The sequence below is a fragment of the Sitodiplosis mosellana genome, unplaced genomic scaffold, assembly GCF_009176505.1.
Source record: "Sitodiplosis mosellana isolate CC-2019 unplaced genomic scaffold, AAFC_SMos_1.0 Smas_scaffold_2, whole genome shotgun sequence".
NCBI lineage: Eukaryota > Metazoa > Arthropoda > Insecta > Diptera > Cecidomyiidae > Sitodiplosis > Sitodiplosis mosellana.
This window is the reverse complement of record NW_022595245.1, coordinates 7592062-7619827: the sequence shown is the minus strand read 5'-3', so window position 1 is coordinate 7619827 and position 27766 is coordinate 7592062. Positions and strand designations below refer to the sequence as shown.

The following is a 27766-nucleotide window of genomic DNA, read 5'->3' as shown; positions in this document are numbered from 1 at the left end:
ATTAAACAATTGAGAATTTTTTAAATATTTGAAATGATAACATGCGAAAATAAAAATTATTGGATTTTTTTTTTCATTAAAAAAATGGGTGACGAATGAAACCGAAAATGCAATATGGCTACTGCTAGTGCTGCTGCTGCTGCTCATTTTGACAGTTTGGGCAATCGTTCAATTGTATGTAGTTCATTCCATCTCGTTCGGCTGTATATATCTGTCTATATAAACTATAACTTGCTTTATGCCTAATAAATATACAATTTGATTGTATTATTCCATTCGGAGAGCGACCAAGCACATAATAGCATCTTGAGAGAGTACCAAAAAAAAGCGAATAGAAAAACACATTCGCATTGTCGGTCGAATTTGTAGTCAGAAAAATCGAATTCTAAGAAGCGAAAAAGACACGTAAGAAAGTCTAGTGCAGTGCCCCCGACCCAAATTACAAATAATGGAAAAAATGGGTTTGTATTCATTGCTGATAATAAATAGTTGTGATCGGAAGAAAAACGAGAGTCATATGTGAACGAATCAAGATGACACGGTACTGAGATGGCAAGAGGATTTGTGCAAATAGGGAATATCGTATTTACGAAGAATCATTCTTGGTGGCTTGCGTTGGTATTTTTACTTTGCGGTTTTTAGTGGACATAAAAACAGTTTCTGTTTTTTGGCTTGCCGGGCAATGTGAAACAATTTTTTTTTTGTCGTGCAAAGGCGTAGTCTTCTTGACAAATGTGATGATATGTACACATAACACTGGCGGTGGTGGTGTTGTTGTTGTTACTGCTGCTTCTACCGCTGTTCGCCCCGCTAATGTATTAAATTCGTGCACATTCATATGCTCGTCATAGTTATGACTATTTTTAATTAAAGTGAAAATTTAGTTTATTCATTGTTACATCGCATGCATTCGCCATGAATGCGAAGAGAAAAAACATACACACACAACGCAAACCACAAAGAGGACAGAAGAGAAATGCAATGATATCGTGGTGTTGTTGCTGCATTTCTTTTTTTGGCTTACAACACGCCGTTTCGGATAAAAAAAGATATGCTACTGAATTAATAATGCTGGCAAATTTTCCAATTTATTATCGGCCGTTTGTATGTCATTGCTCTCCATGTATTGCACATTTGTAATGAACACAGAGTGAGCGTGTACGTACACAGCGGGACCGAAGTGAAATTCATGTGATCAATTAATTGGAATTTTAATTCCGTGTTCTTGTTTTTCTATCCCTTTTTCCTTTTCATTTAACACATTGAGTTAATTGAATGGGATATTTGTTTTTTTTTTTTGTATTTTGACGAGAATTCAATTTTATCTCGTTGAATGAATTCAGTGGTTTTATCTCTCTTTCAACAAATTGCGTTCAAATTACAGTGCGATCTGATATTTTTCGCATTCTAAATTGTTCTTAAATGAAACCGCTCTGAAATCTACGCAAAATTCATTCAATGGAATTTCATTAAAATTCCAATCTAATTTTATCAAGCGCTTATCTTTGGTGGCGCAAAGAGTTGTTGATTTTTCTATTTCGAGGAAAAAATTATGATTTGCTTAGGGCTAAGCACAATCAATTTGCACACTCTCCTCCATCTCTCACCAATACTTATCAATATGGTATACATATATTCCGATTATTATTTGCCAACGACCAATTGTTTACGCGCAAATATTTGCGCTTAGTTTGGTTCGATTTGGTTCAGTTCAGTTTCGATGATACGGTTTTTGTGTCGACCGAAACAACAATTTTATCATTCAATTTCACGAGAAGCTCAAATGTCGAATTTTAAGTACACCAATTATCAACACTTTGTACCCTCTCTTATTTATCACGAGCAGAGATATTTCTCTCTCTCACTACCGACACCAGCAATTATCAGCTTAAAAACTTAAATTACATCCGACTACGTAAATCGTGCTAATTTCCATGTTGTTTTCTTTTCTATTTACAGTGATAACATAAAATTGTTGGTATTCAAATAAGCGGCCATTGATGAAGTGCCAAATTGAGCTGCTCTCATTTTAACAATCAACTGAAGGCGATTGGAAATCGAATACTAGTCAACGCAAAGGATACGAATCGAATCCAAAAATTTTAAAAAGGAAGAAGAAGAAATCTATACTTATTTTTTTTTTAAAGAAAAGACACAAACAATGACCGGCTGTTAGAATTTTATCAAGGCAAAAAAAGACGATTAACAAAAATTGACACATACACACGAATCGCATTTTAAAACCAAATAAACATCCTACGCAATTTATACGACGAAAATAGTAAGGAATTAGAAACAAAGCAAAAAAGAACTAGAGCATAAAGAATAAAAAAATGGGAAATACGAAGTCATGTTGTTCGTATTCGAGTCCGCAACCAGTGCGAAAAACAAAAGAAACGCCAGTATTTGAAGAGCATCTTCCCGAAGGTGAATTATCGACGAATAATTTACAGCATATATCTGAACGTGAGTTGGGTGACATCGATACGGTGGATCCGTCATGTAATCCATCGGCAAAAACGATGTTCCTGGAACGATCAAAGCAATCGTTCGACAATGGCATCACACGTAAACGATCTCAATACCAAATTGCACAACAAACTACGGCATCTGGTGGCGGTGGCAGTGGTGGTGCACTAAAAAAGTCTAGTTCATGTTCAACGATATACCTGGATGACAGCACCGTATCGCAGCCAAATCTCAAAAATACCGTCAAATGTGTATCGCTCGCCATTTATTATCACATAAAAAATCGACAATCCGAACGACGTCTCGACATATTTGACGAACGATTACATCCATTGACCAGAGATCCCGTTCCCGACGATTTTGATCAAATCAATCCGGAGCATAGACAAATTTATAAATTCCTTCGCACACTATTCAATGCCGCGCAATTGACGGCCGAATGTGCTATAATCACATTAGTCTATTTAGAGCGTCTTCTTACTTATGCCGAATTGGACATAGGCCCATGCAATTGGAAACGAATCGTACTCGGTGCAATTCTATTGGCTAGCAAAGTGTGGGACGATCAGGCCGTTTGGAATGTGGACTATTGCCAAATTTTAAAAGACATCACCGTCGAAGATATGAACGAATTGGAGCGACAATTTTTGGAATTGTTGCAATTCAATATCAATGTACCGTCATCGGTGTATGCCAAATACTATTTCGATTTGCGGTCATTGGCCGAATCAAATGATCTATCATTTCCGACCGAACCGTTGTCAAAGGATCGGGCACAACGATTGGAAGCGATGTCACGCGTTATGCAGGACAAAGTCACCGCTGAAGCACTCAAAAATGGCATCAAACGATGGTCATCCATGGATAATATTAGCCATGGACAGGGTGGGCCGCGACGATCCGTTGCTATATTATCATGATTCCTTTTTAATGATGAATTTGAATTTGATTTCATTTTATTCTAATTGTCTACGCATATATTTGAATGAAAAGCAGACGAAGAAGGGAAAAGAAGTAGAAGAAGAAGGAAAATTTCATCCAGTTTTTATTTTGCTCGATCGTTTTTGACTTTGGAATTAGAAGTGAAAAGAAAATGTCTCTTATTTTCAATTTATTTTCACTTAGCTACAAGTAACGACTTGAATTTTGATTATTTTCTTTTCTTGCATTTTGACACCAAAATTATTGCGCATACCAACAATTTAACGAAAACACACACATATATGTTAATTTTTTTTTGCTCATTTTAACATTGAATTTCTTTTTACACCAACATGTACTTATTTGTATATCAAGCAACTACAACAAAAATCATTGATATTTTTTCACACACACACACACACACACACACATTTCAATAAAAAGTACTGTCGCATTTTTTTACAGCGTAATTTATTTTCTGTCTTTTGCAATTTGACTTTATAATTTATTTTTGAAATCTAATTTATCTACCGAATCGACTCATACTACTGGCTATAGGTGTCATTGACATTGGAGCTGCAATGAAGAGATAAATTGGAATTTTCTCGCATGTCTAACTTATTTTGTAGGTTGACGTGTTTCCATTTGAATACATCATTTCAAGAGATTTGTTTTTTTTTGTAAAAGCTAAAGAATGTCCTATAGAACATTAAGAATATGTGTATTGTATTGTAGCATTTAAGTGATGGAAAAAACCCAATCTTTTTTTGCGAAATGCTAAAACAGAAAAACCAATATATCCAAATCGATATTTTACCAAGACAACAGTGATTTTGTCGGCACTCGTCATAGACGCACAGAAGCGCATGTATCTAAAAATCGCATATTTCATTAGAGTTTTTAATAAAGAATCGAAAATAGAAAACAACAACAAAAACATCGAGCATTTCTTTTGAAAATATTTCTTTTTCCTTCTTTATTCAACTTATCGAACTTATCTATTACAATCTTCTAAATCTATTACAACAAAAAACATCATTATGCGTGTTGAGTAATTGAGCATTCTCTCTTACTCTGTCCCTCCATTCAACTTCATTCTTGACAACAACAAAAAATTTGACTTAATTCTTTTTCCGTGAAAAGAAATTCGTCTTATTTCACTTCGTCGTGAATCGATTAAATCTTGATAAGATTATTGTTTAAATTTTGTTGGCGTTTTCGTTTGGCATCCATGGCATCCAAGATTGGTTGGCGTTTTGACGTATACTTGCGGTTAAGCTCTTCAATTTCCCGCTCCATTTCCACATCGATATTGTTCAATCGCTGTTGCAAATCATCAAAACTGAGAAATTTGATGAAGTCGGAATTCAATGCGATGTCAATGTGCTTGGGTGAAATGTGCGGTTGATGCATCATTGCATTGTTATCGATTCCATCGTGATGTACCAAATGCGGTAGGCCCATTTGCATCGGCAGTGCCGGGTATAGTTGCGGCTGTTGATGCACTTGAATGTGACTTGGCCCCGGTATGTATTGCTGCGGAGCAACGTGTACATCTTGTACGACTTGTTGGTGTTGGATGTAACCAGCCTGAGATTGTGCCTGTGCAGCAGCGACAGCAGCAGCAGCAGCCACCTGCATAGCTTCCGACTCAATCGGTGGAGCCGATGGCATCATTGCAACATCGGCAACCATTTTATTGATGGCCTCCGATTTCTTACGATCAAAATGATCCAAAAATTGTGGTCGATACTTTTCCTTGTCGGGATCCGTGTCGTGTTTTTTCATTGTTGAATCCTCTGAATCGGAATTGATGACCATTGTGCCCAAATTCGATGACAATTCCACCATTGTACCGCTGTCTGGAACTAGTGTTCCGCAATCGGTATGTGCTATCATTGTTCCATCATCTGTATTGTTTCGATCTGGTACCAATGTACCGCTATCGGGTGGAAATTCTTTGATAGTGTGCGAATTTTGTTGATCATCATCATCTGTTTCGTCGGCATTCGCTGGATTTGGGCGTCCTGGTGTACTGTTGGAATTTTGTGCCATACCTACAACGATAGTATCATATCATATTAGTCATTACCGAAACGGGTTTTCCAAAAATAAAACAATGAAACTTCAATATTTATCACACAAAGAATGTGCTTAATACAACAACTTATATCACACTTACGACTCATTGCCTCTCGAATATTGTGCACTTCAACAACCATATCGTTTAAAATGCTTCGTGGCTTGGCATTTTTAATGAATTCGTGTTTGAGCAGATCGCTGGCATTGGCACGATTTTCGGGATTTTTCACCAAACACAGTGACACAAAGTCAATGAACTCGGTGGTCCATCGATCGGGATCTCTGAATGATGGCGGTGGCTTTTGTGGAATCATAAAAATTGCACGCATCGGATGTATATCACCATACGGTGGTTTCCCTTCGGCCATTTCCAATGCCGTAATACCCAATGACCATATGTCGGCCACACAATCATAACCAACTTCTTCGATAACTTCAGGTGCCTACAAAATAGAATAACGAAAAGCAAACCCATAATTTGGCCATTAAATTTTCAGAAGAAACCGAGGAGCTTATATATGTCATGCGAGTCTCATGATTCAATACGTCAAATGTAGATGAGTTTGCGAGTCACTGTTTCCTAGAAAACAAATTCGACTGGATCGCGTGGATTCGTAGATTTGTTAAGACTACTCTGTTCTTTCTGCGGTAGACCTCGTGAGTCGATTTTGTGCAAGTCTGTACTGACTTGCGATAACAAATAAGCACCTCGGAAGAAACATAGTGAGATAAAGAAGCAACAGCATTTCGATTCCACACTTACCATCCAAAAAGGTGTTCCAATCACCGTATTCCGTTTAGCCATTGTATCAGTCAACTGTCCAGCCACACCAAAATCCGCCAATTTTGCATGTCCCTCTGAATTCAAAAGAATATTCCCGGCCTTTATATCACGATGAATTTTACGCCGTCGATGCAAATACTCCAAACCCTTGAGTGTGTCACTCAAAATGGTCGCAATTTCATCTTCCGACAAAGTCTTTTTTCTCAATCGCATAATATCCGAAACACTGCCAGCACCACAATATTCCATACAAATCCACAGATCACATTGCTTGAAATAGCTACCATAGTATCGAACCACATACGGTGAATCGCATTGTTGCATGATCGAAATTTCCTTGATGATTTCATGTAGATCGGATTCGACTGGCACTAATTTGATGGCAACTACAACACCGCTTTCCTTGTGAATGGCTTTGAACACCGATCCATACGAACCTTCTCCCAATTTAAATAAAATATCAAACACTTCTTCCGGCGGACGGGCAAGACTCTCCTCCGAAAGTAATTTTTTTAGTTCATTTTTGGAAGACATTTTCTCTTATTTTTTTTTTTTTTTCGTTCACTACGATATACACGAGACACTTTTTCTGACGTGATATGCTTCGATTTTTTTTGTGTGTTCTGTGCCTACATTTCTATCGGCATTTGCCGTTGTTCATCGTTCATCCAGTCGACCAAAAATCGAATTCGTTTGCCGCCAATAATTGGCTACCACCACCACCAATAATAACAACGAACGAAAAAAATGAAATAAAGAATGTTCTTGATTTAATTATGCAAAAGACCTGTAGTCTTTTGTGTTTGTCTATTGTCTTTTTCCTCGCACAGAGCAATCGTTCGCACGAATATTTCGTATGACAGTTGAGTGGCAGCAGGCGTTAGAGTGAGACAACTATATGTGTATACGGTTTTTGGTTATGTCACTTTGTTGTTGCCGTATACGATTTGAACTCAATTGACCGTTTCTCATCCAAAGGAGGAAAAAAAATATGGAATGAGGTTATAAATTAAATTTAGAATTTTTATCGAATGAATCACTACAAAAACAGTTTAGTTAATCATTTAAAATGACGCGAAATAAAATTCCGTTGTTAATTTAGTAAATTCATTTATTTCATTCCTTCTATAATACAAATTTTACATGTTAAATCTTGGTATTAATTGTAATTTCTTCTTTCGATTTTATTTCTTCATCTCAATATTAAATATAGCATTACACTCATTTGAATTTCGGTTGGTATCTCTTAGATTCTATCGCGAATATCGTGTGTGTCACTCTTAAGTTAAATGTTGTTGTTATTTTTTTGCTGTTGTTGTTTTCATTAATTTATTTGAAAAGATCTAAATTAACAATTTCGCGTCTTAATTTTATTTGAAACGAACTTAATGACTGTTCGTTTAAGTGTTTAGGTGTCAAAAAATTACAAAAATTGTCTTATTACTTGGTTTTCTGTATTATTTTTTTTTACAAATTCTACCTAAACAGATGCGCGTCAAATGTCAGTGTGTGATACATTTCCGAATTGACTCGACCAAAAAATCTTCTCTTGTTCGCGATTAAATACTAGAATTCTACAATGTAACATCAATCTTAAAAATTGGTTTTTCTTGTAGTTGTTACATAGTTGGTTTTTTTTCTTCTTCTTCTTCTTCTTTGAAATCTGAGACTATTTTCTTTTCGTCGCCAATCACGCGTTCATCTTAATTCATATCTAATACATAGTTTTATGTACGAAAAAATGCATATCCATCATATATGATTTTTTGTTTCTTCTTAAAAGTGTTTCAGTTCGTGCACGTTTGCATTCACAATCATCGTTTAGTTTCTTGTTTGTTTTTAGTTTTGTTTCTTATGCATACTGTTCTCTTTTTCTGTTTATAATGTTACTTTTTGTCATTGGATTGCGAACGTGACAATTTCATGTTAACCTTTTATCTTAATTGCTATATGTTGGTTTGCTGGAGTAGAAAGGGGGAAAAAACAAGATGAAGAAGATTGATAGATTGCTGTGTAAAGTAAATGCACCTTAATGAGCAAGCGTGTGGTTTTCTTTTTGTATATAATTCTCTTTGAAATTTGGCTACATTTATCCCATTCGCCGCTTCAAGTCGCCCGTTTCTCAATCATTCGAACAAATTCAACTAATTCATTTAATTTATCTATAAAGTCGGGTAAAGTCTTTAAGCGCATGTGATATGGCTTTTGGTGTCTCGGACCTATGGAAAGAGATGAAATTGTTGGGATTAGTCTTTAAAAAAAATAGAAATTGTAATTCGAAGTCATTGTTGGGTGTATGTTTCAAGTGAACATCTTCACTAGATATAGTAAAACCACAAAATCTAACCACTTACCGTATAACACTGTTGTGGAACTCATCGAGTTGTTCAGCCGTAGCATGTGTCTTTGGTAAAGATTCGACAGCTGCTCGCAAATTTTCACTCAATTGTTGTGCATTGATGTCCTTCATTTCGAGCAGTACATCGGCAACATCAGAGAGCATGTATGAGTGTAAGTAGTAAATGGATGCTTGAATGAGATTGGCAGTTAGGGCTTGGCCATGTTCTTGGACGATTTGCCGTACTAGCTGCTGTTTTTGTGCATTTTGCGCATTTACCACCGAATTGTTGTCGTTATTCGTGTTATTGTTGTTGCTATTACTGTGGTGATGGTGATGATGATGATTGTGTTGTGGTCGGCCGCAGTTCAGTAAACTATAGAAGAATCTCATCACGGATAAATTGGCATCTTTGTGGTCAAGTGTGCAGGAGAGTAGAGCACACTGTATGATTGGTGTTACGATTGGACTTTGCAGGAACGGAATTGGGCATCGTTGCAGGAGACGTGCACATAATCGAAAGAAATCATCGACCGTGTCTGGATTGTTCTTCAGGCCATTTTCCATTTGAAGCCGAGAGAATGTTGGCTGAATGAAGGCTTCCATCATTTGTAGCAAACCTCGTGTACAATCATCGTTTACGTTGGCAAACTCATCGACTAGAACACTGCCCAAATACAGGAAGCAACTGTGATGATGTGCGGTATACAGTTCAACCATTTGTTTCACTAGCTCGTTTAGCAGCGGTGCTGCCTGTTTGCCAATGCTTCGAATTGCATATCGTAGACATCGGCATACCCGTTCCATGATTCGACCCTCGTTTTGGTATTTATTGAGTATTTCAGAGACAATTGGCCAAATTTCAACTAAAACAGCCATACATGGATGCACCTCATTTTCTCTTACATCTGGGTTGGTGTAACGAACTATGGCCGCAATGCGATCCAACCAGAAACTTGGATCGGTTCGATGGCTTTGCTCCTGCTTACCACCACCTGGATTGAATAAACATACAATTAATCAATGAATGAAACATTTTTTGAAAATGTGGGCGCATGGTAACTTACCCGTTCGCTCGCTGGATGATTGAATTGGATCCATTAATATCTGACGTAACGTACCGAGTTGATACGAACAGAGTTGCTGTAATGGCTGCGTCATTTGATCTAATGGTAATCGTCCAATGATGGTTGAAATACCCTTTATCAAATTGATCGATGATTCATTTGATATTTCAAACGTATCCAGACTTTGGGCGATCTGTAGCAGACCGTTCAAATGAAAGGTCATCCGGGATTTGCATGCCGTACAGATTTGCGTGAGTGCCGATGCGGCTGCCGCGGCCAAACCATTCTTTTGGTTTAACGAATAGAGTAGGAAGTTGAGCACAGCCTCCAGCGACTCAGGATGATTGTCAATCCACTCACACAACTCACCCAGCAACATGATTGACGTGAAACGGAATGCAATGTGAGTGTTTTCGGGTAGCTTTAAAATGGCTTGAGCAACTTTTGGCACAACATCATTCTCATCTCTGGAATATTGCGATTGAATCGATTTTAGAAAACAATGTGAAACATTTTGCGCTAGCATTAGTTCGTCTCAAAACTTACGGTAAAATATTTTTCGCCACATTCTCCATAACAAACAGTGCCGCCTCACTGCTCTCCCATGTGGTATTTGGCTCTTGCAGTAATAAAAACATTTGTTTGAAACAGTAGCTCGATCCAACAATAAAAACAACATCTTTAATCACTTCGGATACTTTCCGTCGAAAATCCTGGAATGGAAATGGGTTTGCTTATCAGGCACTTTGATACAATCAGAATTGTTTTCTTATGTTCTGAATGAGATTCCATTGTTTACTTATGTCTATTCTCAATAAGATTCAATTGTAAAACCAAATTACCGTAAAACTATCGTTATCTTCCAGCAATCCTTCGTGGTCGGGTTCCATTTGCGATAGCTTCCACAAACTGAACAGCAATCGTTCGATGTACGCTCGAAAGTGTTTTGAAAGTTCGTCGTTGTTTTTCTGGTACAATTCTTCGCTGAGACGATACCAAAACGAGAACGTGAGCTCAGCCACCTCATAGTCATAATGGCCGATACAATTCAACACTAAATCCAATGATTTAATCGAATAGTGTGGCTGTTGATCGAGCTCGGTGTTAATCATTTTATCCAAAAATGATTCGGCCAATGTGGTAAAGATGCGACAAAAATTCATTGCCTTGTCGATTTCCTCTTGTGCCACTGCCATGTGGTACGAATTTTCTAATTGAACAATGTTCTGTGTTATATGACTCTCGATCAACGGTTGATTATTGACCTCTAAACATTGTAAAAATGAACACAGCAAATCCGTGGCTGCATCATGCAATTTCAATTCGGTATCTGGATTGTTAAGCAAATTAAAACTTTCCGCCACAATGACATTGTTGGCCGTATCGCACACGTCAATTGCATGCGAACAAATCCACGACGTAAAACATTTGACAACGGTGAGTACTTTCGTGGGATTCCCGTGCGCATAATTCGTCAAACTGCCCACGAGCAGTTCGCGTACAACTTTGGAATTGGCTTCCAATTGCTTTTGGATTTCATCACGTCGATTTGAGCCGAGTCGTAAATTCCGTGAGCTTATCTCCTCCGGTATCAGTGAAATGGTATTGATTAATGGCCACAAACTGTTTTCATTCCTTGACAAACGTTCGATTAAATCCAGCACCGGATCCGTCCAACGTGACATCAACAGTGTCAGATCGGCAAGGGCTAGGCATAATTGCGTTACAATGATTGGATTTGTTTCGATGGTGATTTGGCCAAGGTGTGCAATCAATGAATCGCGTAGCGACACATGAGCCTCATCGGGTAATTCGTGGAAGGAATTTTGGATTTTATTTCGCATCGTTTGCGCGGCAAAATAGCACGAATGTAGATCGCGTTTTTGCTGAAGCAATTCGTCCGCAATTTGCCACGAATAAACCTTTTCGATGTGAGTACGGGAGTAGAGAGAAAAAAACGATTTGGTTTAAAGTGGGGTTATGTCATTTGTTTTTGCTAAATGATAAAAATGTTGGCCTCTTCTTCTTGCGGCAAATTGTTTCTATCCTAAAAATGTCCCAATCATTTGCTGACCAACTCACCGAATTTTGTAGCTGTTCTAACCATTTGGATGCCTTCTCTTGTTCAACGGTGTTTGTGTTGTTGTACAGTGTGTAAACGCCTTGATAAACTGCCTCAGTTGTCGGAGGTGATTCCATCATTATTTATAACTCTTTTGCGCGAATCGTTTGCCCGTCCCAAAAACTAATTTTGATTTGTTAACTATACCGAAAAACAAATTCTACAATTTCACACGAAGGAATGAATTACTTTTTTTTGTCTTCTATACAAATTTCGAAACAATTGCGAAACGACGAGATGTGGAGAAAAAATCCGGTTTATTTGTTTATCGTTGACTATTTTAATAAATTTTCGCCTGTTTTCTCTTGTATTTTGGACGAATACGCTTAAAACTTACGAACTGGAATTTTTCTACAAGTTAAAAAAAAGTGTGTGTATGCAATTTCGATTCACCAAGTTCAAATGATTGTATTTGCGTAAAATGCAAACATAATAAAGTTTCAATGGATTTTTTTCTTTTTTTTTGTGTGTGTGTGTTACTGAAATGCCCTATCGAATTCGGTCGCTGCTTCTTCTTCTTCGTTCGTATGTTAAACTAAATGTGTCAAAAAGTGTTGCCAATCGCTTGTGAGTGACATTGAACGCAATCGCCACGCTCATCTTCTGTCCCAAGTAGCAATTTGTGTGTATGCTGTGCTATGTGCGTTGAAGTTTATTCACAACGATAATAATAATTTCTTTTTATTTTGTTACTTAAACGATTTTGCATAAAAAACCGCAATTTATATATCGAAAATACATGACTTAATCGTACAATATTTATACAGCTACTACGATTTAAAAATTAAAAGATTATCGTGTACATTCATCGTAAAATTCGAATGTTTGTAACATCTTCAGAATGGGTAATAATCCAAATTGATTATACTCCCCCAAAGAAATATCTTTCATGAACAAAGCTAAAAAAAAGTAGTTTGAATAGCACGCGGACGACAGAGTTTGAAAACATGTTGTACTGATCTGTTGGCCTTATATAGAAGAGCGTTGTTGCTGTTATTTACATGTGACGAAGCGTTTGAATGACTCTTTCGAACCGCCCACGACTCTGAATGCGATGATGGCCGTCGCCACTGTAATCAAATAGCTTGAGGTCAATGTAAGCGAATACATTTCGAGGCGGTTCAGTAGCGTTAAACAGGATACAATCAAATGGCTGACTACAACATAACCGATATGCAATCGTGATTGTGTGTCGACTGCATTGAAGAAAATCACACTCCAGAATGTGTGCAATAGAATCATACACAGGGCCTGTGCCGAACTGGTGAGGAGAAAATATTGATGTCCTCCCAGTAGACCAACCGTTGCTGGACCGACCTAAAGTGCGAACAGAAGACAATTTAATGCGAATTTCGGTCAATATGTTCAATTCCGCTTCAAGTCATTTTCTACTCACTGAGTCAGCCAAAATGTTAACTAATGCAAATGCTCCGCTCATAATGCCGAATCCCAAGCCAGATACATAGGCCAAAATGTGTTTGTTCTCAACGATGCGCGAGTTATCCGACACCAGTTGCAGCCCATTTTCACATTCACGTATTCCGCGATAAATGCCGTATCGAAACATCTCCTGCAAAGCAAATTGAATTATTCTTCTGCGACTTACTTACTTCGGTTACTTTTCTACATCTTGTGTGATTCGATTCGAATCTTTAGTTTGAACTTTTAGAAAATCAATGTTTGAAAATTACCTGAATGAGAATGGAGATGATCATTCCAAAGATTGTGACATTTCGAAGCGGTACGAATATGAACCAGACGAGTGATGAGAGCAAAAGTGAACAAAGCCATACAAATGCGGCCGCAACCAGAATGATAATTCGAATTGGATCTTGTGCAATGGTCATGGTGAACATTGCCAGCGCTGGCCCAAAAGCAAGGAAAGCACAACCGAAAAACTCAGGCAAAGTCATTTTGATGTTGGATTTTTTTTTTATCAAACCAGAGAATAGACAATGGTGACTAATCTATTCGCACTTTGGGGAGTAAACAATAAGTTCCGACAAAGTTCAATCTTAAAGCGAATATTTTCAAACGAGAAGTTACTTCTAATTAAAAATGTTTAGTTATTGTTGAACATTGTGTTGGAATTGTTGTGTTTATGATGATTCTTGTAACAAAGTGTTTTTTTTTGTTGCTTTCACGAAGACCACTGTGCTGAAGCTCTGGGATGATTTGTTTGCTTGAGTTGCACGAAAATGCAATTTTCAAGTTGACGTTTACGATATGTCATCACTGCCGATTTACAAACACATGAAACGCACTTTGCAATTACGTTTCAAAGTACACCGTACAATCGGATTATGGTTGGCGTTTGAATTAAAAAATCTAGCCACATTTGATAAAATCTCAATGAGAGCAGAATTTTTTATTTAGCGGCATATCAGCCGGATTTCCGCACCAAAAAATCATTTGTTTGAATGCGAAATGGATGCGTTCAACGATAGTGATGTTATACTCCAGTGGATATGAAAGAGATGACTATTGGTAATCAATGTGAAACGGAGAGCATATTTGCCTCGTACATATGGTTTTGTTGTTTTCCAATCACAGCGGCGTGTTTATTGGTTAGGGAGAAGGAGAAACAACAACGAAAACATATACCAAATCTGATTCATTGCTTTGCATTGTGCTGAAGTTCACATCGTTGGCTAATGTGAACGAAAGTGTATATAATTGACGTTTACGCTTCTCGTTGTTCGTATTGTCCAACTCCAGAGTGTGTATCGAATCGCCAGACGAGAAAGTTTTACTATCGAATTTTAAACCATAAATAGATTTGTTGAAATCGTGATACATATTGGAATTTTTTTTTTCTTGCAACGAAAACATTTTCGATATAGCACCGACGTGATAAACAGTTCTGAGTCATTTTTTTTCTGTGTTAACATAACAAGGAAGTGAAAGAGAAAAAAAAACATCGCCATAATGGTAATGCTATTTGTTTCGTCTTGCATTAGATAATGGTGTCACATAAATTGGTTCTAATTTTTTTTTTTTGATTTTTGCAATTGCAGAGTGACGCGATTTGTGACATTAGCCCAGAGGTGAAAGACGAACTGCGTAAATTCCGCTTCCGCAAAGACTGTGCAAACTGTGCATTAATTCGTAAGTAGATATTCTATTTATAGTATCTGTCATTTGTTAATGGAATGTTTTTTTTGTAGCGGCCCTGAAGCAAAATCTGTTTTGTTTTCATTTTAACCATTCCTTTTCAATTTAATTTCTTCTTTAATTGTATAGTAAAAGTGGATCGCGAGAAGCAATTGGTTTGCGTTGATGAATTGCTCGACGAGATTTCTGTGGACGAATTGCAAGAGCAATTACCCGGCCACCAGCCGCGCTACATTGTCTACAGCTATAAAATGGTACATGACGACAAACGCATTTCATACCCAATGTGTTTCATATTTTACACACCGCGCGACAGCCAAATGGAGCTACAAATCATGTATGCTGGATCGAAGCGTGCATTACAACGTGAGGCTGACCTAACGCGCGTCTATGAAGTACGTGAATTGGATGAACTCACCGAGGATTGGCTACGCGAAAAATTACAACGCTAAATCAACCGATAGAGCCAGAGCCGATACAATTTCAATACGTATTATTACTTTTGCACAAATTAAACAACAATCAAACAGACAGAAAAAACAGAAAACACAAAAACATAGACACGTAGAGAGAGAGAGATATATATATGTATAGATGAATTAGAAAGACAGTAACAATTAATTCCGTCGCGGTTCGTCAACTTTTGTGATGGTCATGGCCTATTATAATAATTACTCAGTTTAGAATGCACACTTGATTGAACCACCCATGTGACAATGAAATGAGCAGCAACAACAACAACAACAACAAACCAGTTGCAGGAACAAGTTTCTGCAATTCCAATCCCATGACATCGCAATGATACACTGAAACCAAGCATTGCATTTTTCGTAAACGACACAAAACGCCAAATCATAAACATGGTTACTCAGTTGGATAAACAACAACGGAAAAATACACTCTCTACACACAGACTTTGGTGTTCATAGGATTTAAACACACAAAATGATTGTTGTTCGTAGCCGTAGAAATGGTAGAGTTATTCCATTTTAAAGTATTTTTTACGCGATATTTTCAAAACCTGTGATGTGTTTCAATCTAGGGCTAAATTATGAGATTAATTTCGGTCAACATTGAAGTGTTGAAACACTTTTTTTTGTCAATGTAACGCGCATTCATTTAACTTCCAAATTCGATACCACCCACCCCTCAGATTATATTAGAGACCAATTGTGCGAAAAAAAAAATTTATTGAAAACGAAAAAAAAAGACAAAATTTAGAGTAAAACAGAGCAATAGTGAGGCACCAGCGATCAGTAGTGGGATCATCAGTAGATTGCTTAGAAGCAGAAAATGCATTTTTTTTCTTGAATTTTAGAAGCATTTTTTCGTGATTAATCAAGCTTTTCAAAGAGCTTAATCCGAAATTTATGACAATTTTTTTTATTTACAAAGAAAAAAGAGAAAATGAAATATTCATATTCGATGAGACTGGATTAAGGTAAACCGCTCAATCTTGCCAGTTTTTCAAAGTACACATTTTTTTTAAGATGAAACAATATTCATGTTTTTTGTTAATGATTAAGGCGCATTTTCGTAAGATGAAACTAAAACTCAGGGAAATTCCACAAATTACAAAGAAAAAAAAATTAAAACGGAAACAAATTTTAAGTCAATATGTAAGAGAGTCCAAAATGTCAAAGTCTAAATTGAAATGGATCTAATTCTAAATTCAAAGGCAAACAATTATGCTCAAGTATAACATGACCAAGTATTTTGATTAAAAGGAATTTCCCGAATAATCGTACGCAATGACATTGGAAATTTAAAAAAAAAAACATACATTAGGGGAGTTTGTTTTTTCTTTACCACATTCAAATCAAACCAAAAATGTTACATTTTTACCTTTATATTTAACATTTATTCCGTTTTTTTTATTATTACGTAAATCAAAATCCTTGAATTTATTAATAATTGATGCATTTTCGTTTGATGAACAGAGAAAGAGTAAGAGAAATACCTTTTTACATTAAGCTTAGGCTTGTATTTTCGATGTTGAATAAACTCTTATGATAGAAACCATATTATGCGTTTGTTTTCTTCTTTTTGGCCTTCGAACACTCTTTTCTTGCGTAGAAAAAAACATTCGAAAATACTGATTCAATTAATTTATATTCAATTCTTTTACATTCACCGATGTTACGGCAACTCCAAAAATAAAAATTAAAGCGGTGACAGTAAAGTAACATTTTTTTGGCTCCTTTTTCTTGCAATATTTTGTATATATATAATAGTTTTTTTCTTCTGCCGTAAAAAATCATTTCATTTAAGATCGATTTCGTTTTATTAAGAGAATGGTAGGGATATATTTTTACATTAACAGTAAGCTTATGCTTGTATTTTCGTTGTTGAGTCAACTCTGGTGATCGAAACCATATTATGCTTTTGTTTTCTTCTTTTTCGCCTTCGATGTGATTGGGGCCGGCGTTTTGAACACCGTGCTGAAATGGAACAAAATTTGAGTTTTAGCAATTTTACAAGGACATTTCAATTTTTAATTGAAATAATCATGATCACTTACTGGCATGTGGTGCAAATCGGGCTGAATTTGCAGAAAACTGTTGGGATCAAAAGAAAAAAGTCAGCGTTTGAACAGAGAAGATATAGTGAAGGCATTAAAAGCTTAAATTAGGTCGTCAATTGACACTTACTTGATAAACAAACGGAACAAACGTATCCGATATCGATGAGCTCACGATGACAAAAGCATGCGGCACGATAATCAACTTTTGTGGCTGGTGGTGTAGTGAATTTGTTTCTAGTGTTTGGATCTGGTAGAAAAACCCACTGAAATTAAGAAAAGCAGGCAAATCGAATTAAGAAAACCTTAGAAAATGTTTTTAAACAAACAAAATTTTATCCAAGTTCATTATGCCAATGAACAGGATATTCAGCTAACTTCATTGAATGTCATCAGTAATGCTCAAACTCACCAGTAAATACTGTAGTAAGCCTTCTGTTTGTGGTAACTTCAGATATTGGCCGCCAGTGATATCACATCCTTGTTGCAATAGTGTCATTGACTCGTCGAGTGCGCAAACATCAAGAACGACATTTTGCTTTTGAGCCGTGAAAAAAACGTTCATGTAGGTCATATACTGTGATGCACATTCCAAACTGCCCGTCAACATCAGGATACGTGCATTCAATTTGCTGCCTTGCGGTTTTTCACGTTGCAGTCGGGCGATGTAGCACAAAGCCATGGCTATGCTACCGGCGAGCATCGATTCAGCTTGCTGTCCGATTTGTGGAGCTGAATTCACCAGACGCGCCAAATTCAGTTTGATTGTCTTCTCGACCTGTGTGAACTTTTCGTATTGACCGTCAATCTGGCGAATATCCTTGGTTTGACTGTTCGGTGATGGGTACAGAAATTCACTACAAGAGCAGACAAATTTAATATTTTAACACTGTGAAATTCGAATGAAAATGATTCGCAGGACTTACATTGCATGATGATGACAGGCCACGGCTGCAATACTATTCTGTGCGCGCTGCATCAAATGTGCATTGGCAAAAACACACATCGAATCTAAACATTGTGTTAAATGTTGCGGATTTCGCCGGATGATTCGCTGCGATGGATTCGAATCCAATATTATCACAATCAAACTACTCTCGTCGTTGTTATCTACAAAGGAAATACAAATATTCTTAAGCCATGCAATGAGTGAAGAAAAAAATAATAATTAAAATCTAATTTGTTTTTACCTTCCATTTTTGGGTGAGAAAGTCTAATTGTTGGTCATTTGTTTACAATTGTCATTTGAAGCGGCAAGAGATATTCTATTCAAAACGAGAGGTTTCTACTTCGTTTCATCTGACAGTGCAGTGGCTGCGTTCAAGGGCGACGTGAGTTGAGTTTTTGTTGTAGCTCTTTTGTTGGGTTTAACTCATTTTGTTTGAAAAGCAGTTCTTTTGCTGGTTTTTTCTTATTTTTTTATTTTTATTTTCAATTTTTTGACTATTCCAAAATTATTTAAAGGAACAAAAAAAATTCAAACAAAAAAATCGAATCACTTTTAATGTTGCCCAAATTGTACGCCGGTGGGATTGAACTCACACACAAAACATTCATATTCGATTGAATGCCAGTCATTCCATTTGGTGTGAAAATGTCCAATCTCACCACAGACACTAATAAGACAAAAGATAATTCGAACCTTTGTTTAGAAAACTTGCAATTTGCTGATGTTTAAAATGAATATGATTTAAAGAAAAGCAAAAGCCGAACCGAACGAAAAAAGTAGTTGTCTATGTGAAGAAATTTGTTATGAAATCGTTGTTTCGGATTGAATCGAGATAAAGTTCTGCTGATTCGTTCAATTTTTTTTATTGCAACATTCATTGGATTTAAATAGTGAATTTAATTTATGTAATACGACCACAGATCGTACGGAATTGTTGTTTTTTTTCGTATTTCCTAATCGAATGCAATTCGGAAATTTGTGATAAGCGTACGGACGTCGAATCGACACATGCTCAAAAGAAATTAAAAATGAATGATAATCCCGATAGTCTATCGATACTGAGTCAAAATGTTGACAAAAGTCAGGTAAATTGACGAGATCAGTGCATTTTTAGACACAAAAACCATTTGTAAATTATTCCATGCAACAATGTTTCGAAGCCATAGCCATGTTGATGTTATATGTTTGTTTTTTTGGTTTTGAGGTTCCTCCAATCGATCAAAAGCGTATGGTGGCATTCATTAATGAATTTATCATATCAACGGTTTCATTTCTCAACGAATTCATGACAAATATCGAAACGAAATTCGTTGAGTTCGAATTAAAGATGCAAAAGATCGAGGCATCGTTAATGATAGTCGAAGCAAAGGTATTCAGTGGTTGCGCAAAATGTTTCAAGATTGACAAACCTTTTTGTAATGAAATATAATGCAATTTTAGATGGCTTCTATACCAGATGTTCAAGCAAAAGCGCCGCCACCGTCAAATGATCAAAGCGAAAAGCCACAAGAACAAGAACAAGAACAAGAACCTCAGACCACAATAGCAGCTACTCAAGATACACCGTCGACATCACAAGCTAACGAAACTGAAAATGTTGAAAGCATCCGAGCACAAGAGCAAGACAATAAGCAAATGAGTGGCGCAAAAGCCAGTGATGATACACGATATCGAAAGTATTTCAAAATGCTTCAGTTCGGTGTTCCAGCACCGGCCGTCAAGCTGAAAATGGCTAACGAAGGATTCGATCCAAATGTTTTAGAGTAAATATTTTGTTTCATCGTCAATTTTCCTTCGTCGCTAAGTTTATCTTTCAATATTGTTTCAGTGATCCCAATCGGATTTTTGAAGACGGAATCCTCTTTGTTGCCTCAGAAGAATAGTATTACTTCGAGTCAATGTGTTCGACTCAACTCAATCTTATTCCGTTCAACGAACTCATTCCTGTTTATATTCTGGTTAAGCTATTCTTAAGAAGAGCTAGAGAAGCTAGAGAAAAGTTGCCTATTTTATTCAAATTCATTTCATCAAATAAAAAGATCTAAGAGAATGGACATTTGCATTGTTTTCTTCGAGCTGACAGAAGGTGGTCAGAGGAGATGTTGTGCGAAAAGTAGAAGAATTTCAGAAAATTTCGTACTAAACTATTTTTTGCGACTTAAGTGCAACTAGAACTTGGATTCAAAAAATAATTGAAAAAATGAGTTTCAAAACCACTGATTTGGAATGAAACATTCACTGAAACTAACTAAACAAGAAGCAGCTGTCAAACAATGTGCTTTTCTAACTGGGACTGAGCAACATTTTCTCTTCATCGAAACCATTTTTTCACTACACATTTCAAACTGATGATCAAAAGAAATCACTTTTCAAATGAAACCACACCGAATTTTTTTTGTATGAAAGTTTTTTAAGTTTTAACAACTTAAAATGCTTTAATGAATTTTATTATCAGCATAAACCATAATGTTGTTTCAAAAATGTGACAAAGATGCTGGTGGATTTTGTCCAAGATTCTCAAAACAAACGTGCACACCGGTGGATGATGGAACGGCGTTTAGAATTGGATCATTTGTCCCTTACGTTTCTTGTCACCTCCCAATTCGAAGTGCTTGCAACGTTTGATTGGGGTTTGTTTGCGGTACTTGCATTCAGTACATTCCATACGGAGCACGATTTTCTTGGTTGTCTTTGCCTAGAAATACCAGACGAAAAAAAAAAACGAAAAAATCGAATTAGACGATGATAACAAAGTTGTCGCGTTTTTATTTGCTTAAAATTACCTTCTTTCTGAAGATTGGTTTTGTCTGACCACCAAAACCTTGTTGTTTACGGTCGTAACGACGACGGCCCTGGGCTGCCGAACGTTCCTTCGACTTTTTGTATTGTGTCACTTTGTGCAATTTGTGGCACTTGCATTTTTTGCAAAAAGTACGACGTTGTTTTGGTACGTTCACCTAGAATGGAACACGAGAAAAAGCAACCAAAATTAGTAATTTGTTCAAATAATTCAAATATTCGTTTTCTCAATGCTTTCGATCACATTCAATTGTAACACACGACACACATTAGCGATTACAACAACATTGAACTACATCAACCAAAGTTGAAAGTTATTTTCTGGAAAATTTTCCACTTTTTTCTGGGTTTTTCTCAAAACGTTTGTAATAAATCGATGAACGGTGTTTTGTTTTACACATTTCAGCCATCAATTGTCGCGGATGATCGAGAATATTGGGAATTTTTTCGGAATTTTTGCGCACTTACCATTTTTTCAGGTTGTTCTGCGTTGATGAAACTAATCAAAAAGAGGCTGTCGGAAGTTGTGTGCTTGTCACTTTGGTTGAGCTGTCAAATCGAGCGCGAATGGATGCGTTTAGTCGCCTCGGTGCTCGTTTACCGGCATGTCATTTGCCAAATGCTTGAACGCACACTTTCGGCGGCGATGAGTTTGTCTGTGTGTGTGTGTGTCTGTGTGTGCAGGCAATGGCTTCGGTTCAATGTGAAGCAATACGAATTGATTTATTGGCTTCAAATTGTTGTTTGGAATACGTGATACGAAATTCACCTTAGCAAAAATGTGTGATGCGATGCTCGCTCTTACACTCGGCTCCCGTTGATTCTAAACATGCTTGCTCCGATTGGCTTATGAATGGATGTTTAAACATGACAATTGCTGGCAACTGCAATTTTATTCGACTGTGAAATACACGCATTTCATTTCCCAAGCGCTTATTTTCAACCTTAACTATCATCAAATAAACATTGAAATGTTTCTTATCGTTATTATGTGTTTAAGAATCGTGTCACTTGATGGACAGCAAAACAAATAAACTAGAATTTTGTCGTCGACAAAGTCGAAATGATGGAAGTTTGAAGAATGAATGCCATTCTTTGTGCCATAGCGTATACCATTTAAGGCCAAAGAAGAAAGAGCAACCGATGCGAGAATGATTTGGCGCTCAAATAAAATATTCAAGCATGTTCCGCGTTTTCCAGATTTTATTGACCGCGTTACGGCGTGACAACAACGACGATACACTCAGCACAGCGCGCGTACACACGATTTGCGAAAATCGCTTGCAATTCGAGTGTTTGTCTCCTTGGCGAAAATTACGGTTATCCAAATGGAAATGTGTGAAACCGCTACGAACGGAAAGCGAAAAACAACCGAAAAAAATGTAAACGATGTAATGAAATAAAGATGATTCAACCAATCAATTGAGTGCTTCATGGTCGATTCGTTTGAAATCGACGTTTGGATGCGATTGTAGAATGAATAAACAATGAATAAATATTATGCGCTATGATTAATAGATTGTAATGGGAGAGTAAAGCGTGATTTGTTTTTGTTTCGTAAATAAACCAAACGAAACGAAAATCGTTGCATGAAATGTTTCATTTAAAATTATGATTTCTGTCAATTACTTCGGGCCATGCCATTTGAAAATTAATTTTTGTCCTGGAGGAAAAACCAAAAATAGGTGATTCGACGGAACAGAAAACGAACGAAAGAAGAAAAAAAAAATACGCACACACATTTTCTCTCAGTTCCATGGGCTCAGCATCCTTTTTTCCCACAAATACATGGGGACCAATCAATGAATGCTGTGCCATACACACACAAACACACGCATAAATGACGAAAAGCCGCTTGGCTTTGCAAGCAACACTATCGCATTTACGGGACGCATACACCCAAGCCACGCATCAACACATACATATCCGGCACTTTTGCCGATACAACAATTCAAATGAACTCACGAAACCAACACATACAACCGCTAAATAAACTCACGAAACCCTCTTTTGATAGACCGAATTAATTGAAATTTTAAACAAAAATACCGTCCATCCGCAAAATTTTAATGCAAAAATTGCCGCATTAATTTTTCTTTTCAGTTTGGATTTTTTTAACGCTGCCAATTGATGGGTTTTCCATGGAAAACGACCAAAATTCAGATCGGCCTATCGTAAAAGAAGAACATTTCAAAATGACGCGCCATCTAGCTAGCTTATACTCATCAATCGAAGTCAGTAGCCAGTTGTGTATCAGTTCTCAACGAGTCAACATCGCATGGAAAATACCTCTTCGTCTCTTAAAAACGACTTAGAAATTTTTTTGAAGAAAAAAAAAATCAAACACATTTTTTTTTCTCAATCCAAAAATCGTCACTTTTTACATTTCCAAATTGAAATCGTACTTTCTTCTTAGTACCGATCAATCGAAACTTCGAGTTCATCCACAAACGCTACAAGGAATTCTTGTCTTAATTAAAATTTTTTGATTTAAGCGACATACAACCAAACAAAAACAAAATGAGTGCAACAGAAAACAGTGAATTCGCCGTTCCAGAAGTCGTTGCTGAAAACGAAAAGGAAGAATCAAAGGAAATTAAAGCCACAAAACGGCCGGCAGAAGTAAGTACAAAGAAAATTAATTAATTTTTTTTTCAAGCGAAAAGCCATTTTTTTTCCGTTCGTTGTCATATTAGCATAGATATTTTTCGCGCTCCGAAAATGTTTGCTCCACAAGAGGAGAGATGATGAAGAAAAAAAGTCACACTCACACATATACATAGATACATACAGTTCGCATAGTAAGGTTATTGTTCTCTTTTTTACTGTCGCTCTCTCGCTCCGTTTCCATCACATTGATTCGAATCGTTCGAACATGATCCGAAAGCATTTTATCTCAGCGCGAACATTGAAGATTTATTTGAACACATCCCTTAGATGACAAACATGAAGAAAAAATCAGATTGAGCGGAAAAAAAAAGTTTTTTTTTTTCTTCTTCATACAATGTATATTTTCACGCGTCGGTACTTCATATCACAAGCGCTGTATAAAAGTAGTATAATATGATAGGCAAAAAAGTCAAATCTTAAGTTTGTTGTTTGTTGTTAATTATGTGATTTTTTTTTCTGCTCAAATTCATACGCTCTTGCTCTTATTCTCGCTTGTTTTCTCTCATTCTCTCTTCGTATATTAACGATGCGTTTTTTCTCATATCTTTAACGCGCGCACCTAATTTTCATATAGTATATACACACACATATTTTTTTTTCTTCTCCTCAATATACTCTTTCATTGACATTGTTGTCAGTACCGCCGCCGCTAATGCGGTCGTTTCGAACGCGAACGTCGACAAGATTAAATGGCAAACAAGTAGCGAAAAATGTGTAAAGAATAGATTACTGTGTGTTATTGTTGATACTACTTTTGTTGCTATTTTTTTTCCTTTCGCTCGCTTGTCTCTCTCTCTCTCTCTCTCACTCACTCTTTCTCTCCAATGAACATGGCCATTGTTCGCAAATGGCATTTAAGTTTTCCTTCGGCCCAACAACCATTTCATAATTAAATCGTACACAAGCTCATAATTAGTTTACATCGAATCGAAAAAACAGCGGAGAGAGAGAGAGAGCGACCGAGAAAAAAAAATCGAATTCGTTAAAATAATGATTGATAATTTTTCGATGTTTCGCATAGAATTCAATGCAAAATTGAATATGACGCGCTCTCTTCAACTTTGTATTGGATGGATGCGTGGTATGTGTGTATGTGAGTGTATACATGCGAGCGTGTGTATTGAAGCGTGTATGTGTGGTAGTGTGTATGAACCAACGCGCGAAACAATGGCGACTAAAATATCACAAGCCGCTTCTCTTTGGCTCTCTCTCTCTCTCTCTCTCTTTTCTTTTTACTCTCTTTCTCTCGGTCCCGTGTGTGTTTGCTCTCAAACGCATACCGGAAAACTAGAATATCTACGAACAAGTCTTTATTGATTTTTTTTACTATCTTGTTCATCGTGTATTTTTCACATGATTCATCGCAAAATACGGAATGTCAGCCATTTTTTGGTTGAAATAATTTTTTGATGGACATTTCACCTAATTTATCATCATCCAAATATGCAATCCGACCTTGGGTTATTGGTGTATTCCAGAAAAGAAAAAAAGAAAAAATGAACACAAGCCAACCAGCAAACACATTCAATCCATCTCAAGAGCAAAAATCCAATATGGCGTCGCCGAGTATAATGATAGACAGTTTAAACAGCGTGCTCATGGCTTGTGTCAAATCTATACATACATACACACACACACACACCGAGTGTGGCTTTCCCACTTTTTTTCGCAGCGTCAAATTTTTCAATGGAAAACTTTTTTTTCCGATAAATCTCGCCAAATTATTTCTGACGCAAATTACCGTTTATTATTCACAAAAAAAAAACGCTGAAAAAATAACAACAACATCGAGTTTCGCAGACGACGCGCTTTAAATAAATGAATGCATGACATTTGAATTGTATGAAGTAGTAGATTGAATATTTGAATTTGTTCTTCAGTTTGATTGAGATTGGACATGTTTTTTTGTCTGTTATTTCATTGGCCGTCGATACATTTGAAAGAAGAGGGAAAAAAAGCCAGTAGGCGACATTATTGTAATGAAAACAAACGGCATATTTGTATATGTATACGAAGAGTGTTGAGAAAAAAAATTAACTACAAAATATCTATATATATATAATCGCAGTAATAAAAATGGAGCGAAAGGGATGGCATCAAAGTGGAAGCGTCATCAATTCACGTTTCTCTCTCTCTCTCTCTCTCTCTCTCTCTCTCTCTCTCTCTCTATCTGACAGCAAGCAAATAAACGGCATTATATATATATATATATAAAATTCTCCCGAAGGTGCTCGATGTGTAATGCTCTCTCTTGCATTCACATATTCGCATTTGCTCATCACTTTTGTGCTTATGTTCATTTATTTCGCTTTAATAAATTCAATCTGCTATGGATTTTGTGTGTTCGGTTTTTCTCTGCTGGGCTTATGCTTGATATTGCTTGTGCGATCCCTTTTCAACGTTTTTTTCCACGCGTCCTCTCTGCCTATCTCTCATTCAACGGTTACGATAGCAGCAACAGCAGCGACAACGTCGACCGAACGAAATGAACGAACGAAAAGAGAGACACAACGAGAGAGTGGAAAGAAAAAAAACACATTGGCTTCATTCTCATTGAATACTACGCCACACAGTATCTCCCGCTCTCGTGTGTACCTTATTCGATGTAGATACGGGACTATGTTACGTATTATAACACAGAGTATGCTTTGTATATTGCTGTGAACCCATCGAAAAAGCAGATATACTGGAAGCACATCAATAAATGCTCGCTCTCTACACACAGTCCGTATATATACGCTTTCGTACACGCAATACACTGTACAGAGCCACCGCATACACTATTCGTATATTACAAAAGAGCAGTGTGCGCTTTTTCCACTTTTTTTCCTCTTTCTTCTTCTTCTTTTTCTTGTTATGCCGTTGCTGTTGCTGCTACCATTCGCTTATTTTTCATTTTCATACCGAGTCCCATACATTCGGCTCAGCTCACTCATTTCGGTTTCGGTTGTAGACATTTCTGTTGTTTTGTTATTTTTGTTCGTATATTACGGCCACTCTATACACTCGCTCTCCCTCTCTGTCACTCACGTACACACAAGCACCAGTGAAGAGGGAGAGCGCAGCTAAACCACACTCAGTAATTCACATTTCATCTCTTCGTTTGAACATTGTTGGCCTTTCTCTCTTCACCATACACAATACTATGGTGTGGTGTTTATGAATCCCGCGCCAAAGATCGTCATATCGAGCGTTTACTGTACATTTTTATGGGTCTTTTCGTTCAACTTTACAACCGACGCTACGTGCGTACCAAATAAATTTTACGCTTCTTTACATCATGGCGCACACACACCATCCGAAGGCCGTTTTATACAATGTATCCAACCCCTGTCACAAACGCAAACAACAGCAGAAAAGAAAATATAAACCCTGAAAATGGAATCCCGAAAATTTTCCATTAATCAAATTCAGTGATTTTCTTTTTTCTTTCGCTTTTCTTGGTCACCGAGAGCATAATCGACATTTATTTTCTCGCATTCATTGGATTTGAAGTCGATTCGCTCAATGTGGAATTTACCATTCAACCAATAACCCACGCAAATTAGCAAAACTACAATAGTCTCTGTATGCTGAAATGTAAATCTATGTCTAGAACAGACCGTATAATAAATAGGCATATCGTGTAAAAGACGCGCTTTGCAACGCGCATTATGTCTGCAGAGCATACACACTCCCCGGTGCAAGCAAACACACAGTCGATTATAACATACAAAATATCCAAAAGAAGAAGAAAAAAAACTGATGTAAAAAAAACGAACATGGCAAATTTTTTGTATAGAATTGAGCTGAAGAGCAAGAGCACACGCATCCATCGATATGTTCTTTGCACCGTGTGTTCATCGTTTTCTTTTCGTAGTCCATTTTCATATATAGAAGCACACAGCGCGCAAACACACACACACACACTCACAATGCGACAACTGAGTC

General features: G+C 36.9%; 9 protein-coding genes across 10 annotated transcripts in view; 4 read left to right on the top strand and 5 right to left on the bottom strand.

Annotated features, from left to right (window-relative positions):
• Positions 1-147: 147 nt before the first annotated feature.
• On the top strand, positions 148-3860 carry LOC129565452 (cyclin-Y). Its single transcript, XM_055440394.1, has 2 exons — positions 148-461; positions 1960-3860. Exon 2 carries the CDS (start codon positions 2334-2336, stop codon positions 3387-3389), a length of 1056 nt encoding a protein of 351 aa, XP_055296369.1. The 5' UTR covers positions 148-461; positions 1960-2333; the 3' UTR covers positions 3390-3860.
• Positions 3861-4336: 476 nt separating this feature from the next.
• LOC129565451 (serine/threonine-protein kinase 3) lies at positions 4337-7126 on the bottom strand. Its single transcript, XM_055440393.1, has 3 exons — positions 6236-7126; positions 5573-5915; positions 4337-5447 (listed from the first exon to the last, which is right to left on the bottom strand). The coding sequence occupies exons 1-3, from the start codon at positions 6788-6790 to the stop codon at positions 4567-4569; spliced, it is 1779 nt and encodes a 592-aa protein (XP_055296368.1). The 5' UTR covers positions 6791-7126; the 3' UTR covers positions 4337-4566.
• A 223-nt stretch (positions 7127-7349) lies between these two features.
• On the bottom strand, positions 7350-12740 carry LOC129565244 (transportin-3). Of its 2 annotated transcripts, XR_008687593.1 has the most exons (7): positions 11744-12326; positions 10504-11583; positions 10208-10374; positions 9662-10128; positions 8611-9589; positions 8285-8475; positions 7350-8217 (listed from the first exon to the last, which is right to left on the bottom strand). XR_008687593.1 is itself a non-coding variant. In XM_055439902.1 (6 exons), exons 1-6 carry the CDS (start codon positions 11861-11863, stop codon positions 8415-8417), a joined length of 2874 nt encoding a protein of 957 aa, XP_055295877.1. In that variant the 5' UTR covers positions 11864-12740; the 3' UTR covers positions 7350-8414. The 2 variants fall into 2 exon arrangements, 1 of the variants encoding a protein (XP_055295877.1); XM_055439902.1 differs by having other exon boundaries at positions 7350-8475; positions 11744-12740.
• On the bottom strand, positions 12425-14185 carry LOC129565247 (gamma-secretase subunit Aph-1). The gene is made up of 3 exons (XM_055439906.1): positions 13475-14185; positions 13180-13353; positions 12425-13100 (listed from the first exon to the last, which is right to left on the bottom strand). The coding sequence occupies exons 1-3, from the start codon at positions 13694-13696 to the stop codon at positions 12777-12779; spliced, it is 720 nt and encodes a 239-aa protein (XP_055295881.1). The 5' UTR covers positions 13697-14185; the 3' UTR covers positions 12425-12776.
• A 126-nt stretch (positions 14186-14311) lies between these two features.
• Positions 14312-16919, top strand: LOC129565249 (glia maturation factor gamma). Its single transcript, XM_055439908.1, has 3 exons — positions 14312-14714; positions 14801-14891; positions 15027-16919. Exons 1-3 carry the CDS (start codon positions 14712-14714, stop codon positions 15347-15349), a joined length of 417 nt encoding a protein of 138 aa, XP_055295883.1. The 5' UTR covers positions 14312-14711; the 3' UTR covers positions 15350-16919.
• Positions 16920-16990: 71 nt separating this feature from the next.
• LOC129565246 (general transcription factor IIH subunit 3) lies at positions 16991-18762 on the bottom strand. Its single transcript, XM_055439905.1, has 6 exons — positions 18609-18762; positions 18345-18528; positions 17831-18275; positions 17549-17684; positions 17419-17455; positions 16991-17338 (listed from the first exon to the last, which is right to left on the bottom strand). The coding sequence occupies exons 1-6, from the start codon at positions 18613-18615 to the stop codon at positions 17275-17277; spliced, it is 873 nt and encodes a 290-aa protein (XP_055295880.1). The 5' UTR covers positions 18616-18762; the 3' UTR covers positions 16991-17274.
• Positions 18763-19008: 246 nt separating this feature from the next.
• LOC129565248 (WASH complex subunit 3) lies at positions 19009-20421 on the top strand. Its single transcript, XM_055439907.1, has 4 exons — positions 19009-19452; positions 19572-19736; positions 19808-20130; positions 20196-20421. Exons 1-4 carry the CDS (start codon positions 19396-19398, stop codon positions 20248-20250), a joined length of 600 nt encoding a protein of 199 aa, XP_055295882.1. The 5' UTR covers positions 19009-19395; the 3' UTR covers positions 20251-20421.
• Positions 20422-20792: 371 nt separating this feature from the next.
• LOC129565251 (60S ribosomal protein L44) lies at positions 20793-21783 on the bottom strand. Its single transcript, XM_055439911.1, has 3 exons — positions 21635-21783; positions 21151-21324; positions 20793-21062 (listed from the first exon to the last, which is right to left on the bottom strand). The coding sequence occupies exons 1-3, from the start codon at positions 21635-21637 to the stop codon at positions 20925-20927; spliced, it is 315 nt and encodes a 104-aa protein (XP_055295886.1). The 5' UTR covers positions 21638-21783; the 3' UTR covers positions 20793-20924.
• A 1491-nt stretch (positions 21784-23274) lies between these two features.
• Positions 23275-27766, top strand: part of LOC129565250 (bacchus) — a 10932-nt gene continuing 6440 nt past the window's right edge. Inside the window, exon 1 of the mRNA XM_055439909.1 lies at positions 23275-23788. Within this exon, the coding sequence (XP_055295884.1) occupies positions 23687-23788 (102 nt within the window). The 5' untranslated portion in view covers positions 23275-23686. The remainder of the gene's footprint in view (positions 23789-27766) is intronic.